The sequence below is a fragment of the Momordica charantia genome, assembly GCF_013281855.1.
Source record: "Momordica charantia cultivar OHB3-1 chromosome 5 unlocalized genomic scaffold, Mcharantia_2.0 BLBB01000005.1, whole genome shotgun sequence".
NCBI classification, from domain to species: Eukaryota; Viridiplantae; Streptophyta; class Magnoliopsida; order Cucurbitales; family Cucurbitaceae; genus Momordica; species Momordica charantia.
In genome coordinates this window covers 24,945,517-24,960,040 of record NW_028275163.1, presented here as the reverse complement: position 1 = coordinate 24,960,040, position 14,524 = coordinate 24,945,517, and the positions used below count along the sequence as shown (strand labels likewise).

Below are 14,524 nucleotides of genomic sequence, written 5' to 3'. Positions count from 1 at the left end.
ATTTTTTGCAAATAGATAATTTTATACGGCAGATATTTATTACTTTTTAACATTTATTACAGTAAACATTTAGGAGCTAAACTTTTATACATATTTACAAAAATGTCAACCACTTTTGTATTTTGCAAATATGGCAAAATATTTGAATTTTTATTTTCGAAATTTTTATTATTCCAGTTTTACCCTTATGATATCTGACATACACCCGATGTATATCTGATATAAGCCTAATGAATGTATATCTAATATACACCTGATGAATGCATATCTGATATATGTTCGATATATCTCTGATATACTTCCGATCTATCTCTGATGTACATTCGATCTATCTCTGATATATATCAGATGTACGTATTATACATCTAATATACATCTAATGTATCTCTAATTTATGATATATTAAATATATTTGTAATGATATACCTATGTATATCTTATCTGATATATATTCGATGTATCTCTGATGTACATTTTATGTTCATCTGATGTATATCAGTGGCATCCTAATACATCATATGTAGATCACAGATGCATCAATATTAGATATCAGTAGATATCATGGTTATATCAATGGTAAATTAGAGACATATTAAGTATATATCATGGATGCATCAAAGTTATATCAGTGGTAAATCATATAATCATATGAGAAGTTATATTAGTAGATATCATAGTTATATAAGTGGTAATTTAAAACATATCAAGTATACGTATATATAAGTGTTATATCGGCATGGTAAATCAATGGTAAATTATATAATCATATAAGAAATTATATCGGTAGAAATCATAGTTATACCATACCTATATCAGTGGTAAACCATATTAGAAGTTATATTGGCAGATATCATAGATATATCAAAAGTAAATCAACTGTATATCAGTATTATATCAGTAGTATATCAAAGACATATCAATAATATACTACACATGTATTAGTGGTAAATCAATAAATAGTAAATAATATAATCATATAAGAAAATATATAAGTAGATATCATAGTTATATCAATGATATATCAGTTGTATATCAGTAGTAAATCATATGTATATATATATGTATATCATATATATATATATATATATATATATATATATATATATATATATATATATATATAAGTACTATATCAATGGTATATCAATGCTACAAGGGTAAAATTGATATTTTATTACTGGACCTCCGTTTTTTCTAAAAATTTTGCTATATTTTCAAATTTAAAATGTAGATGCTAAATTCATTATTTCCTTAATTTTTTTTTGCCATATTTGTAACTGTCCCAAACATTTATGATTAATATACATTTATCATTCGCGAGATATGATGGGTTTTTTCCAATTTTCAAATATCTTTATTTTGGCTAGCTTAAAATTATGTAATATGTTGAAGGTAGATTTCAGCATACACGTGGTAGGAGACGAGTGGACATGGAAGGTGACACGTGCCTCATAGATCCTGCAGAGGATTAGCCCAAGTATGCACATCTCGGGTCATCCATATGCCCAAGCCGAGACCGTTTCGGTGGTGGAGCCGAACAAGCCTGTTAATAATCGTGTTCCCATATTATTGGTTGAACTAATTAGCTTACCTCAGTTCGGTCACATCTCCGACACACTCTACGACAACATGCCGCGTTTCACGGTAACCTTAAAGAGCCGTTGAGGCATTGTCGAGAACACGTCGGGGTCTTCGCCTATAAAGAGAATCATTCCGTTCATTTAGAAGTATGCGAACATTTCGATTCTGTCTCGATTTAGTTCGGACTTTCACTGAATTTAGCATTGAAGTGCTCACCCTGTTAATAATCGTGTTCCCATATTATTGGTTGAACTGATTAGCTTACCTCAGTTCGGTCACATCTCCGACACACTCTACGACAACATGCCGCGTTTCACAGTAACCTTAAAGAGCCGTTGAGGCATTGTCGGGAACACGTCGGGGTCTTCGCCTATAAAGAGAATCATTCCGTTCATTTAGAAGTATGCGAACATTTCGATTCTGTCTCGATTTAGTTCGGACTTTCACTGAATTTAGCATTGAAGTGCTCATTCTGTTTTGCAGGTCTTCTACGTGACATTCAAAGCTCTCTGTCCAACTCACCATAGCCGAACCGACGTTCGCGGAGTTAATCAATTTCTTGATTCAACATTTGGCGCCGTCTGTGGGAATGATTTAATACTCTCAAGCCGTTACCTACCAAATAACCGAAACAAGCGATGACAGTCCCAACCCGCTCACAACTGTCCCACACTCCTAACATCTTTGAGGGGTGAGATGGAGAGTGTTGAACCTACACTCATAGGACCTATTCTCATGTCGCGGGGACATCGACTGACCGCGTTCCGACTCGCCGGCGGGCGATGAACGTGTCAACCCGGAGCATCCCATTGCTAGCGACAGGCCAAATGGCCCACCTGCTCCAGATAACAGGGGAGAATTTCCCCTCTTTCTCCATGCCTGCTGACCCTCTCAGGGTAGGGGTATGTCTGCGCTCAGGCCAGAGCTTTGACCCATCCATCATCGCCAATGTAATTGCTATGATTGCAGAAGTCAGGGCTCGCCTCTCTGCTATGGAGCAAGTTGAAGGCGAGTCAACGCCTTCAATCATCCATGACCCACACAAGGGGTAGGGACCAGCTGACTCGACCCCAAGGACAAAGGGAAAAAATCGGGTGACCTCGCCAACAAAGACCAGGCCGACCCCATCGGAGGCATCCACATTGGCACTCCACCACCCGGAGCTCGCTGTCCAGTTCATCTATCGCGAACCAACGTTTACAAAGTTGATCAATTTCCTGATTCAACATAATATTTGCTAGTATTTTTAAGTTGAGCTATATTTGCAATTTTGTACCAAATTGCTATATATATAATTGTTGCTATATAATTTAATCCAGTTTCAAATTTATTGAATTTCCCTCAATATCTTTAGTTTGACAAGACAAGAAGTGGAGATTTATACTCTTGAACTTTAACATAGATGTATTATGACTAAATTAATGAGTTGGTAGGTGAATTCACATGAACAAGATTAATGAGCCACAAAGGAAAAGAGGTTTGTTGAGACGATATTAATATACAAAATTTAATTATGTTCTTAGTGTGCTATGCTTATATTTTTAAATATGCTCTTTTTATCTTTAAAATTTTAATAAAAATTCATTACTTTTAAATATAAATTAAAAATTTTCATTTTAGTCACTCTATTAAATTTCTGCAGTTATTTAAGATAAGTTTATGTGACTTTTATGTTAAATGTAATTTAAAAAATTAATCATTAAAATTAAAATAGACCTTTAAAATATGAGGCCAAAAATAAATAATTAGAATTTTTTTAATAGCCGAAAAGTTAACAAAATACAATAAGTAAAAAAAGAAAAAAATCTAGGGCCAATCTTCACACTTGGAAAGAAGTAATAATAGCTTTGGTGGTGATCGATGTTCTATTCTCTTTAACTTTTAATTAATCACTATTAGAAATACATAAAATATTTATTATTATTATTTTTTATTTCAAGACGTGGGAGAAACTCAAGAGGTAGAAACTAATATTCTTATTATAAACAATCATTTTTTTATTAAAAAATATGATAATTTCTATTTCTTCAACGAATACTGGTTGATGAGAGAAAGACATATGTGAATTACCATAATTATTGGTAGCATCATATTCAGGATTTGAAACAATATGGTACTGGATCTAGCTTCGAAACTTTTATTGATTGAATAAGGAAAGAGAAGACGACTATTTTGTTTTGTGCTTTACTAGATAAGGTATACCAAGAGAAAAGCCTATTTGACAATGTTGACAATAAAAGTTACCAAAGATCTTCATTTATCAAATTCTAGCTTGTCCACGAATAAAATATAGTAAGTCAGTTCTTAGAACCATGTGATTTACTAGTGCATTCGATTTGCATTGAGTGATGGTGGAGTTTTTAGAGTTCCTGACTCCTTATTTATTTATTTGATGTATATGTCAATCATGATACGAACAAATTTACTTTTTACCTTTTCTTTTGTTACTACTAAAAACCAAAGACGAGGACCATCTCATCAGAGTAGTCGATTGTTTCTCCAAAACCCTAAGGCCGGCGATTACTCCCGTGACCACTCCTGATAAGAATCCAAGGGAAATGATTATGTATTTCCATCCAGATTCATTTTCTGAAACTTCATCTGAGATTCTTGTATCTGAAGTTGGTCGAATGGCAGTTTTACATTCCTTGGGCAAGGGGCCTCCGCATAATCCTTCATTGCCTGCAAAGGAATCTGGTGGGAAGGATTGAATTTGAGTGCCAATGGGGATCATCCCCACCAACTGATTGAAGGAAAGATTCAGTACAGATAGAAACGAAAGCAGTGCAAGCTGTGAAGGGATTTTGCCAGTAAGAAAGTTGCTTGAAAGGTCTAAAGATCCCAGCTGACTCAAGTTTCCGATGTATGAAGGAATTTCACCAGACAGAGAATTGTGCGAAAAGTTGAGAACATAAAGCGCCTTGAGTTGTCCGATTTCTGCAGGTATTTCGCCACTGAGGTTATTGCACGAGAAGTCGATGGCTGTGAAAACTGTTAGGATTTTCTTCAATTCCATGTCAAGACCTTTGGCTGTAACTGTAACTGTATCCTGAAAGTTCACAGAACTGAATTTGAAGAAATTAAACCGAAGGTGGTTAGCTCTTGATTTTCTATAAACTTCCTCATCCACCATTGCTTTCCACTTTATTAATTCTTTTTCAGATATATTACCGGTAAAGTTGTTCCGAGATAGGTCGACAATCTGCAGGCTACGCCAGGTGCCATAGATCTCTGGACATCCAAACTTCCCATAAAAATGGATCGACCGAAGAACAAGGACACGCAAGGTGGATATGTTCTTCAATGGACATGGAAAGAAATCATGTATCTGATTATTCCCAAGGTCCAGAACCTCCAAATCTCGGCAATTCGATAAAGAACTCGGTACCTTCCCTCCGATTTTGTTTCCACTGAGATCAAGAGTCCTCAGACTGCATGTAACTGGAAATGTACTAGGAATAGAGCCATTGAAGGCGTTTCCCCTTAGATTTAGTACCACAAGATTATCAGTCATCTTAGTTAGACATTGGGGAAACATGCCACTCATGTTATTATTAGATAGATCAAGTACCTGAAGATTTGTAGCATTGCATATGGATTCAGGAATACTACCTCGAATATCATTTCTTGATAGAGAAAAGAAGATCGTCCATGAGAGGTAATTGCCCACATCGGGTGGAATTACAGAACTGAAACTGTTATTGGAGAAATCCAAATAGCCAGCATTGGGAGGAAAGAATGTAAGTGGCCCTTTAAATCCGTTCGAATGGAGGTCAAGAAGTTTCAGAAAGGTAGAAATATTCTGCGGTGACCCATCAAAACCAACAAGAGAGTTGCAAGAAAGATTTAATTCACTGAGACTTCTAATTTCCCAAATCCAGGGAGGTATTCGTCCTTGAAGTTCATTATGAGAGAGATCAAGAGAGTTGAGTTTGGATTGGTTTTTCAAGAAGCCAGGGAAACTTCTCAACTTGCAAGAAGCCAACTTTAATGTGGTCATTTGAGGAAAGGCAGAGAAAGTAGAACTTGAGTCAGTACTTTCTGTTTCAACTGACAGGCTGTTGCTTGAGAGTTCAACTCTTGAAATATTTTTCAGCTGCTCGAACATGCTTAGATTCAACTTTCCAGTAAAATTGTTGAAAGAAAGTGAGAGAATCTTAAGACCACCAAGTTCAAAAAACGATAACGGGAATGGACCTCCCAACTGATTGCTCTCCAAATCAAGGGTATCAAGTAAGAAAGAAGACACATTGGAGAGCTCCTCCAAACCACCGTTCAATTGGTTGTAGCTAAGCTGAATCTTCTGGACTGATGGAAGATGGAAGAGAGACAAAGGAACATTTCCAGTGAGTGAATTGTTACGCAAGTCAAGATTAACAAGATTGGAAAGCTCTTCCCATTTGGTGGAAAGCATGGAACCAATCAACCGATTATGAGCAAGGTTCAAGACAGTAAGATTCTTCAATAACGAAAATGATGGGATTGGACCAACAAATCTGTTAGTTGAAAAATCCATATACGTGAGTTGTGTGAGCTTTGCAGTAGAAATTGGGATCAACCCTCTAAAGTTGCAACCCGCCAAATCTAATCTGGTCAAGTTCTCAAAATATCCAATAGAATCTGGAAGTGTCCCGGAAAAATTCGTGGTATGGAGCACTAGATTTTGAAGGGGTGCATTGAATTGAAAATCTGGAACAGAACCTTGCAGCAATATATTATTGGATAAGTCGAGAGTCCGAAGAGTTGATACCTTGAATATGCTCTGTGGAAATGCTCCAATCAATCTCGAATTGCTAAGACGCAGCGAAGTCAAATTTGAGAACCCTTCAAATTCCTCGGGAACAGGTGAGGAAAAGTTGTTATTATCCAAACGAATTTCTGATAGATACTGAAGCTTCACAAGGGAAGAATCGAGAGGTCCAGAAAGAGAACAGCTCGACAAACTCAACACTCTCAGATTAAGCAGTGAAGATGATAAGACCTTGCTCCATTCACTTCCTCCTGCTGATAAATCAACACCATCTAGAAATAGCACTCTCAAATTTCTCAATTTCTGAACAAGAGTCATCAAATTTGGATTCTCAAGTTTCATTGTCGAAGATTGAAAGAAGGATGAGCTAGAAAGATCGAGAGTAACCAACCTTGTTAAGCTTGAAATGTCAATAGGAATCTGGCCCCCAAATCCTGAATTAGACATATTGAGAACACTCAAATTGGAAAGTCTTTCAAATCGGGACGGAATCGTAGAATCGAACCTGTTCCAAGCCAAGTTCAGATTCTGTAAGAACCGAAGATGGAAAAGACTGCTTGAATTATCAATCGCACCGGAGATGAACTCATTGCTCAAATCAAGACCGACAACACAGCCGTCGTCGCAGCTTACACCATTCCAATTACAGTAATCGACACTTACATTCCACAGCACGAGTTTCTTGGACAAGGAAGAATCATATGCGAGATTATTCTTCAATTCGAGCAACAGAGATTGCTGATCCTCAGGACATCGTCCACGGACCACGTAATTTCCGATGCTAAGGAAAATCGAGTAATGGAGCATCAAAAGAAGCCATGAAAATAGCAGATTCCTCATTAGAAACGATATTTGCTGCAGACGGGAAACGAATTTTTAAGAAATCGTAATGGACTTGGATTGAATAAACAACTTCTAGTATAGAGATTTATCAGATAGCCAGTAATCATAATTTCGGGGAAGAATTTGACATTGCTACTACAGCCAAACTAACCATCGACTGAAAATCTGTAGTCGTCTCGCGGGTAGGCTTTCAATTAGCATTTTTAAAAAGAAAATATCTATATTAACTGTGCATAAGTTCAATACTCCTCTGTTAGGAGTGGAACACACCGAGTAGGGAACAAATTTGCGACTTTTTGATTAGAGTAAGGAACGAATTTGCGACTTTTTGATTGGAAATAGTTTTCTTGACCAATTGAGTTAGGTTTCAAGTTAGTCTATGTTTAAAATAGTTAGTCAGGTATGATTAGTCAAAATTTTGATGGATTTGTTAACAGTTGATTCTTAGCCCCCACAATTGAACGAAAAAAAATGCTTTGATGGATTTAAATCATATTTTGATTTCTGAAATTTTAGATTTATTTTATTCATCACTAAGTTTTCAAAAGCTCAAGCTTATGAAAATAATGACCCTCGCATGAAATTGGAAGCCAAGCCATTGTTGACCCCCTTGACTTTGGGCGACTTTGATATTTTCCTTTTTAGATAAGATATTTAATAAGGACCATTTCTTTACTTATTTTTATGACATTTAGGAGTATTATTCAGTGAGTTTGTAGATATCTTTAATCTTCGATCATCTCAAGCAATAGATATTTGAGTTTCTTTAAAAAAAAAAAAAAAATCAGAACTTTGAATTTCTAGTTGAGTGTCTCTTTGTTAATCTGGTACTATATCCATTTTTTTTTATTATGTTAATGATATCTTCTTATTCCTATCTAATATAGAAATTTGTCTGTTAAGATCTAGAATTGAATATTTTAGTTGTTAATTATACTCTAAGGTATAAATAATTTTAACATGAACATAGTTAAATTGATAAAACAAGTAGAGTAACTTCATTTAAATTTGCAGATTTGAATCTACACCTCATATTTAAATTATAATATTAAAAAAATAAAATAACCTTCAATGAGTTTTTTTTATTGGAAACCATGTATGATTTTTTTAACATGCAACGTTCTTGGATTGAATAAAGGGAGAGAGAAAACAAACAAATTTAATTTTAATTATCAAGTTAAGTATGCAGCTTTTGACCAATGTATTGACTATGAGGTTTAAATCATATGCTTTTTTATCCTTGAGTTTGTAGAATTATTTCCTTTTTTTTTTTGACTATCAAAATGTTATTTTAGTCTTTAAATTTTTAAAAGAAATTATTTGGATGTGAATTATTTAACGTACTGATAATGTAGCTATAAAAATGTATATCAATATATTAATTCATGCACGTTGAAACTAAATGTAGCTATAAAAATGTATATCAATATATTAATTCATGCACGTTGAAACTAGGTGGGTTGGTTGAGGTAATTATTGAGTATGTAAATATTAGATAATAGAATAATAACACTATTTTTTTTTAATTTATGGGATAATTTAGAAACAAAAACACAAAATGATTCGTCTAAAAAAACACACAAAATGATTATTATTTAAATTTAATAATTAAATAAAAATTTTAAAATTCAGAGGCGAAAATGAGACTATTTAAACCAACGGTCGCAAACTCGGAGTCGCGATCTCTCTCCCGCCAAAGCCCCGCTCCATCGGCATCCTTTCAAAGTCTCCCATGGCCTTCTTCTGTTTCTCACTTTTCATCGCCATATCGATCGACAAAATGTTATAATCTCTGTTCTATTTGCTTGCCGATGGAACCGAAGAGACCGCAACCAATTTTGTTTTCTTCGTGCCTGAGTTGAGAACCAACATAGGCTTGATTTCAGGTTGTTTACCTTTGTAGTTTTTACTTCCAATCGACGAACCTCGACAGCGACAAAACGCTACATCGTCGAATCTTTGTTTCAAATCATCAATGGCGGAGCGGGATCCGGAGCCATTAACGAACTCGACGAATCGGTCATTCCTATCGCTTTGCTGCGGTCCTTCAGTGTCCATCAGGAATTGGCTTTTAAATAACGCCGAAAGGCCATCACTGTAATTCACTGTTTTCCTAGGGTTTACCAAGGATCCGTATTCATATGTTTGAGGAATACTGTTCGATGACGGTAGCATGCTATTGAGCTTCTCAACGATATGAGGATTGTGTTAGATCCAGCTGCAGTACGCTCTGTAAGATACTCGTTTTGCAGATCTCTTCTTTCTCCATCGTTTATCTTCTGTCACAATGCACAAATGTGATGAAGTAATTTCGGATTGGTAGTAAGTCGTTGTTACTTGGCTTGATGACGAATTCAAGTTAATAGTCGTTTCATTACTGTGATCCAGTTACTCATATTGACGGAATATTACGTCCTTTTATCAGTAAGAACTCTTGATGATTGATCCAGGTCATCACATGTGGCCTAATGCTTGCTTCGCATAGTCCAGAGAGGAAACGATATTTGTCTGATGAAATATTCATCAATGTAAGTTTAAATTTCAACATGCTGTTGATTTCCTCAGATTGTTCAAATTTATCCATTGAAAAACTTATCATTCTTGGTTTAAGGTATCGTCCTTAACTGTACAAGGAAAATAAGGTATTGTCCTTAACTAGAATTCGAGATATCGTTCTTATTTAGAATTAGATTGCTCCATCATGCTTTCGCCTTCACTAGAATATATTGCTCGTCCTCTGAGAAACTGTTTTCTGCCTGTCTGTTGGCCTGTCTTGTTCTTTTACTCTAGTTTGATATATCATTCTTGAGAAACTGGATTTTTGGATGTTTGGTTGAGATAATTCATTCCATTTATTTATTTCATTCATTCAATGGAATTGGTTTCTTATTCTGAAATAGTTTTTAAAAAGATCTGAAGAATTCAGAGTCAACAAAGTGGATTTTTCAAAACCTTGCTTATATCGACCTTTTCTGCTATACTTTATAGTCTTTTTTTCACACGTCCATCAGCATCCCTGTTTTTTCAGTTTTCATGTACGGATACTCTTACTGTTTTTATTAAAAAATGTTTGGATACCATTACTGTGATGTCATGATGTGTAGAATGAACGAACTTACCTGGACCTAGTCCTTGGTAGTCTCAGGATAACCTTTCTGGCTTTTGCTATTGTGGATTGATTTTGTCTTAGGAATTCATTTTCCTTGGTTGTGTGCAACTTTAGATGCAATTTCATTTTTTCATTGGTGTTTGATGAATTAATGACAAATTCTAGTTAATAGTTGTTTCATTATTTTGGTCAAGTCACTCACATTGACAGAATATTACGTCTTTTTATCAATAATAGCTCTTGACGATTGATACAGGTCCTGGGGCCTACTAATGCTTGCTGTGCAAATTCCAGAGAGGAAACGATACGTGTCTGATGAAATATGTTGTATGCTGTTGGTTTCTCTCGATTGTTCAATCTTATTCATTGATGAAGTGATCATTCTTGGTTTAAGGTATTGTCCTTGACTAGAACTTGAGATATAATATTTATCTACAATTAGATTGCTCCATTATTTTCTCCCTAAAGCATTAGAGTGCTTGTCCTCTGTAAATCTGTTTTCTGCCTATTTATTGGTCTTGTCCTCTACTCTAATTTGAAATATCATTCCTACGACACTAGATTTTTGTATTCCATTCATTCAATGAAATTGGTTTCTTATTCAGAAAGATCTAAAAAAAGAAGAAGACAAGAAAAATCTGATAAATTCAGAGTTAATCCAAGTGGTTTTTCCCAAGGATGCTCTTATTGTTCCTAGTAAAAAATAAATAAAAAATCGATGCCATTACTGTGATGCGTAGATTGAGAGAATTTACCTGGACCTAGTCCTAGGTAGACCCAGTATAACCTCTCTGCTTTACGAAAGTGGTGGATTGCTTTTGTTTTACGAAACTTTAGATGGACTTTAACCCCCCTCCCAATTCTTCATTTTAGACGTTTAAATCTTTCCACTTCTAACAGCGTCTGCGTGACCATTTCCCTAGGAGAACTTTAAGGAAGAAATCACTATTTTCCCATGCCAACTTTAAGGAACTGATCACTACCTTATCGTGTACTATTATCCCTGTGCCCTTCCCTCGTGTTCTTTCTTCGTTATTGTGTATAATCTTTTGAGATTCTTTTTACTTATTGAATCCCATTTTTGGGGGATAGTATATATTTGTTTCTACATGCATCATTTGGGAAAGACAATCTAATTGATATAAGATTTTGGTTTTTTTATTACTACTGACGTGCTAATGTCACTTTGTTATTTCCTAGGAGGAGTCTGATGTGCTTCGGATATGGTTGCATTCATCATCACGGAGATTTGAACTGGTTAGCTTGGTTCCTTATTTTCCTTAATGGTATTGCTGGAGTCATGTAATAGTCTTATGAAATCTGCTCCTAGGAATGCTAATTAAAATTTGGGCTAGACGTTGACAGGTTAGTTGCAGTACCCTTTACCCATGTATATGAAGATTCACTAGCATATCGTTCTAGCTCCTGCTTTTAGATAATTGTGTGCTCTCAAACTTGTTCTTAAGCAATTATATTCCTCTGGAGGATCTCTCATGATTTGGGCGACATTACGGACCAAAACACATTTATGCTTTCTTGCTGCAAAACAGTAAAAACATTGCATTATCTAATCTGGGCTTTAATCCAAAGGGGGGCCCTTGCTCACCTACACCTGGAGGTCTATCAATGGTACACTTGCCTCCCTTAAAACATGATGATGCCATCATGCCATAGAGCCTATCAAGACTATCCTTTAAGAGCGGCTGTCTCTATCAAGACCATAGAGCCCAGCAAGATATTTGGCCATTTAATACAATCAGGATTTTTGCATGAAGTTTAAGAACGAGGTTTGTACATGAGTTCTTTGTTTGAAATACTTTTGAGGTAGAAGTTTTTGAGGTAGCTAAATTTTGCTGTTACTTTTGGTTGCTATAGATGCTGCCTTTACTCCCATTGTATCTAACACTTGTTGGGGTGGTTTTTTGTTGTTAATTGGGGGAATATTTGTTTTTGCTCGTATTTTGTTAACAAGAAACAACTTTTTATTAATAGATGAATATGAATAAAATGTCCAAAGAAATAACCTCCAAAAGAAAAAAGAAAAAAAGATAAGAACCACAACCAAAAGAGAGCGGGCCAAAACAACCGCTCTGAAATAAAAAAATCCAGAAACAAGCCAAATTACCAACTAACCAACCAAGAAAACAAAAACAGGAGCCAAAAAGAAACTCCTCTCAAAAAACCAGAACCAATAAATATAAATACCAGCAAACCAAAACCAAAATTCCCTGTAAAGAAATTAAATCTTAAATAAAAATTTCTTGCCCTTTAAAACCAGACACTTCCGAACTGAGTTTGTGCTAGATTGGTAATTCTAGCTTGCTCAAAATAATCCGAAAAATCGCTCGTCAAGAGGAAAGGGATTAAAGTCCTTTGAACAACCATTGGATAACCTCTGTTTAGAACCATCTTCATCAAGGATTGTCAACTGAACAGCCAACTTTAGAAACTTCAGCAGTGAATTCTTTATCGAAAGACAAAACTGCTAACACTTGCATCGTAATCTTCATCATCATACAAAAAATCAGTCTCCGAAGGGGGAAATTATTTAGAAGAATGAGCTACTCACCCAATTGTTTTTGCTTGGTTGGTACGGTCTTTTGCAACTTTCCTCATGTCAATGAAACGTGTTCCTAATATATATATGTTTTGACATGCAAATGAGGCTTGCTTTTGTCATTGCGGCATGATTTTTCTAAATTCTAATTATAATTCCAGAAAGTGTTACTTAATTGTAATTTCTCTTTCGTTTTCGCTCTCATCACTCATAGATTATTGGATTGTATTTTCAGCCAATATAAATTCATTATATAATCTTTGGTCTAATTTCTCTATTTCTTTTTAGTTTATGCAGGTTTTGCAAGCAGGTTTTGAGTATAGAGTATTCGCGTATCAGATATACATTTAAAGCATTTACATTGCAGTATCTCATGTTGTCTGATGGAAAAGTTTAAAAGGAGTAAGTTCAGATAATAAAACTGCTGGCAAATGGTATGGAATTTGATGTCTGCAAAACATATTTGTTGTCGTAGTCATAGAATCGGGGAATCGCGACTTCCATTAGGAAAGCTAGAAAGGGGTTTAAAGAGTTAAAAGGATTAAGTTCCTTGGAGAACAGGAACTGCATATCTTAGAATTGATGTTGGTAAATTGTGTTGTCTAATGGGGTTGGTAATCCAGTGAACCATCGCCTTCTGAGTTTGAAGTTCAAAGAGCACTTTTCAACCTTGGAACCATTACTCCTAAAGCTTCTTGCAATTCATTTGATTTAAGAAAGTTGCTCAAATCTTTCACTCTTAACCGTCCAGAATTTTCTGAAAATCTTAAGCACATCAAGAAATGGCCATTCCTATTGGTAATCCTTGCCAAGTCATCCTACACAATGTTCTAAGCGAGTGAAAGTTGCTGCTTAGAATGACTGGATAATATGACATGACAAGTCAGTTTATCTTTTTGGATTTCCTTCTCCTTGGAGATTGTGACGAGATTAGAGAATTTACCTATATTGTTCCATTCTGTAGAACCTCAAAAGCTTCTTCCTTTGTAGCTACGATTTTAGTGTAAAGTTTAACTGTTTTTGACGTTCATGCAGAAGCTGTTACTACGGAGATTTGATCAAAATCAGCAAATTATTATTACGGATGTCTTGGAATGGAAGCTCAGCACATTGATCATCCTTTAAAGGTATTTTCTCAAATTTCAATTTTTATCTCAACATGTTACTCGTAGTTATAGACTTGAAAACCGGTGCCCTACGAGTGAATGACCTTGATGATAACTAATGCCAGAATCCAATCCCTGGTATGCCTCCATTCTAATTTTTCTTACTCCTAAACTCATATTTGAAATATGGAATAATATTAACTACGGTAATTGCCAACTTAATTTTGCTGTACTTTATTTTCAAAACCTCCACATACGATTAGAAGTCGTGTTGAGTTTATAACTGAAAAAATTAATTATGAAGGTGAAAATTTTCTTGTTTCCCAACACATGATTGGATTTCTATTAACAATTCAATCGATTGTTCGTAGAAGGGGATGGTCAGGATGGTTCAATAAAATGCAGGTCATCAAGAGTTGATTTAGTAATGTTAACATTTTATTTTTGTTTTCATTTTGAATTATTTTGAAACAAAAAGTGTGTTTGGTAGCTGTTTTTGTTTTTCATTTCTCAAATTTTAAGAGTCGTTTCTAAAATTGTGTGAAAATTTTAAAAATAACACCATAAAAAAATTTATG

The 14,524-nt window shown here is 35.1% G+C and overlaps 1 protein-coding gene and 1 long non-coding RNA gene across 2 annotated transcripts; one reads left to right on the top strand and one right to left on the bottom strand.

Annotated features, from left to right (window-relative positions):
* Positions 1–3,882: 3,882 nt before the first annotated feature.
* On the bottom strand, positions 3,883–7,171 carry LOC148211585 (receptor-like protein 6). The gene has a single exon (XM_088123570.1). The coding sequence runs from the start codon at positions 7,169–7,171 to the stop codon at positions 4,004–4,006; it is 3,168 nt and encodes a 1,055-aa protein (XP_087979696.1). The 3' UTR covers positions 3,883–4,003.
* A 1,606-nt stretch (positions 7,172–8,777) lies between these two features.
* Positions 8,778–14,524, top strand: LOC148211584 (uncharacterized). The gene is made up of 5 exons (XR_015790729.1): positions 8,778–9,406; positions 9,625–9,702; positions 10,540–10,677; positions 11,484–13,242; positions 13,876–14,524. It is a non-coding gene; the product is annotated as an uncharacterized LOC148211584 (long non-coding RNA).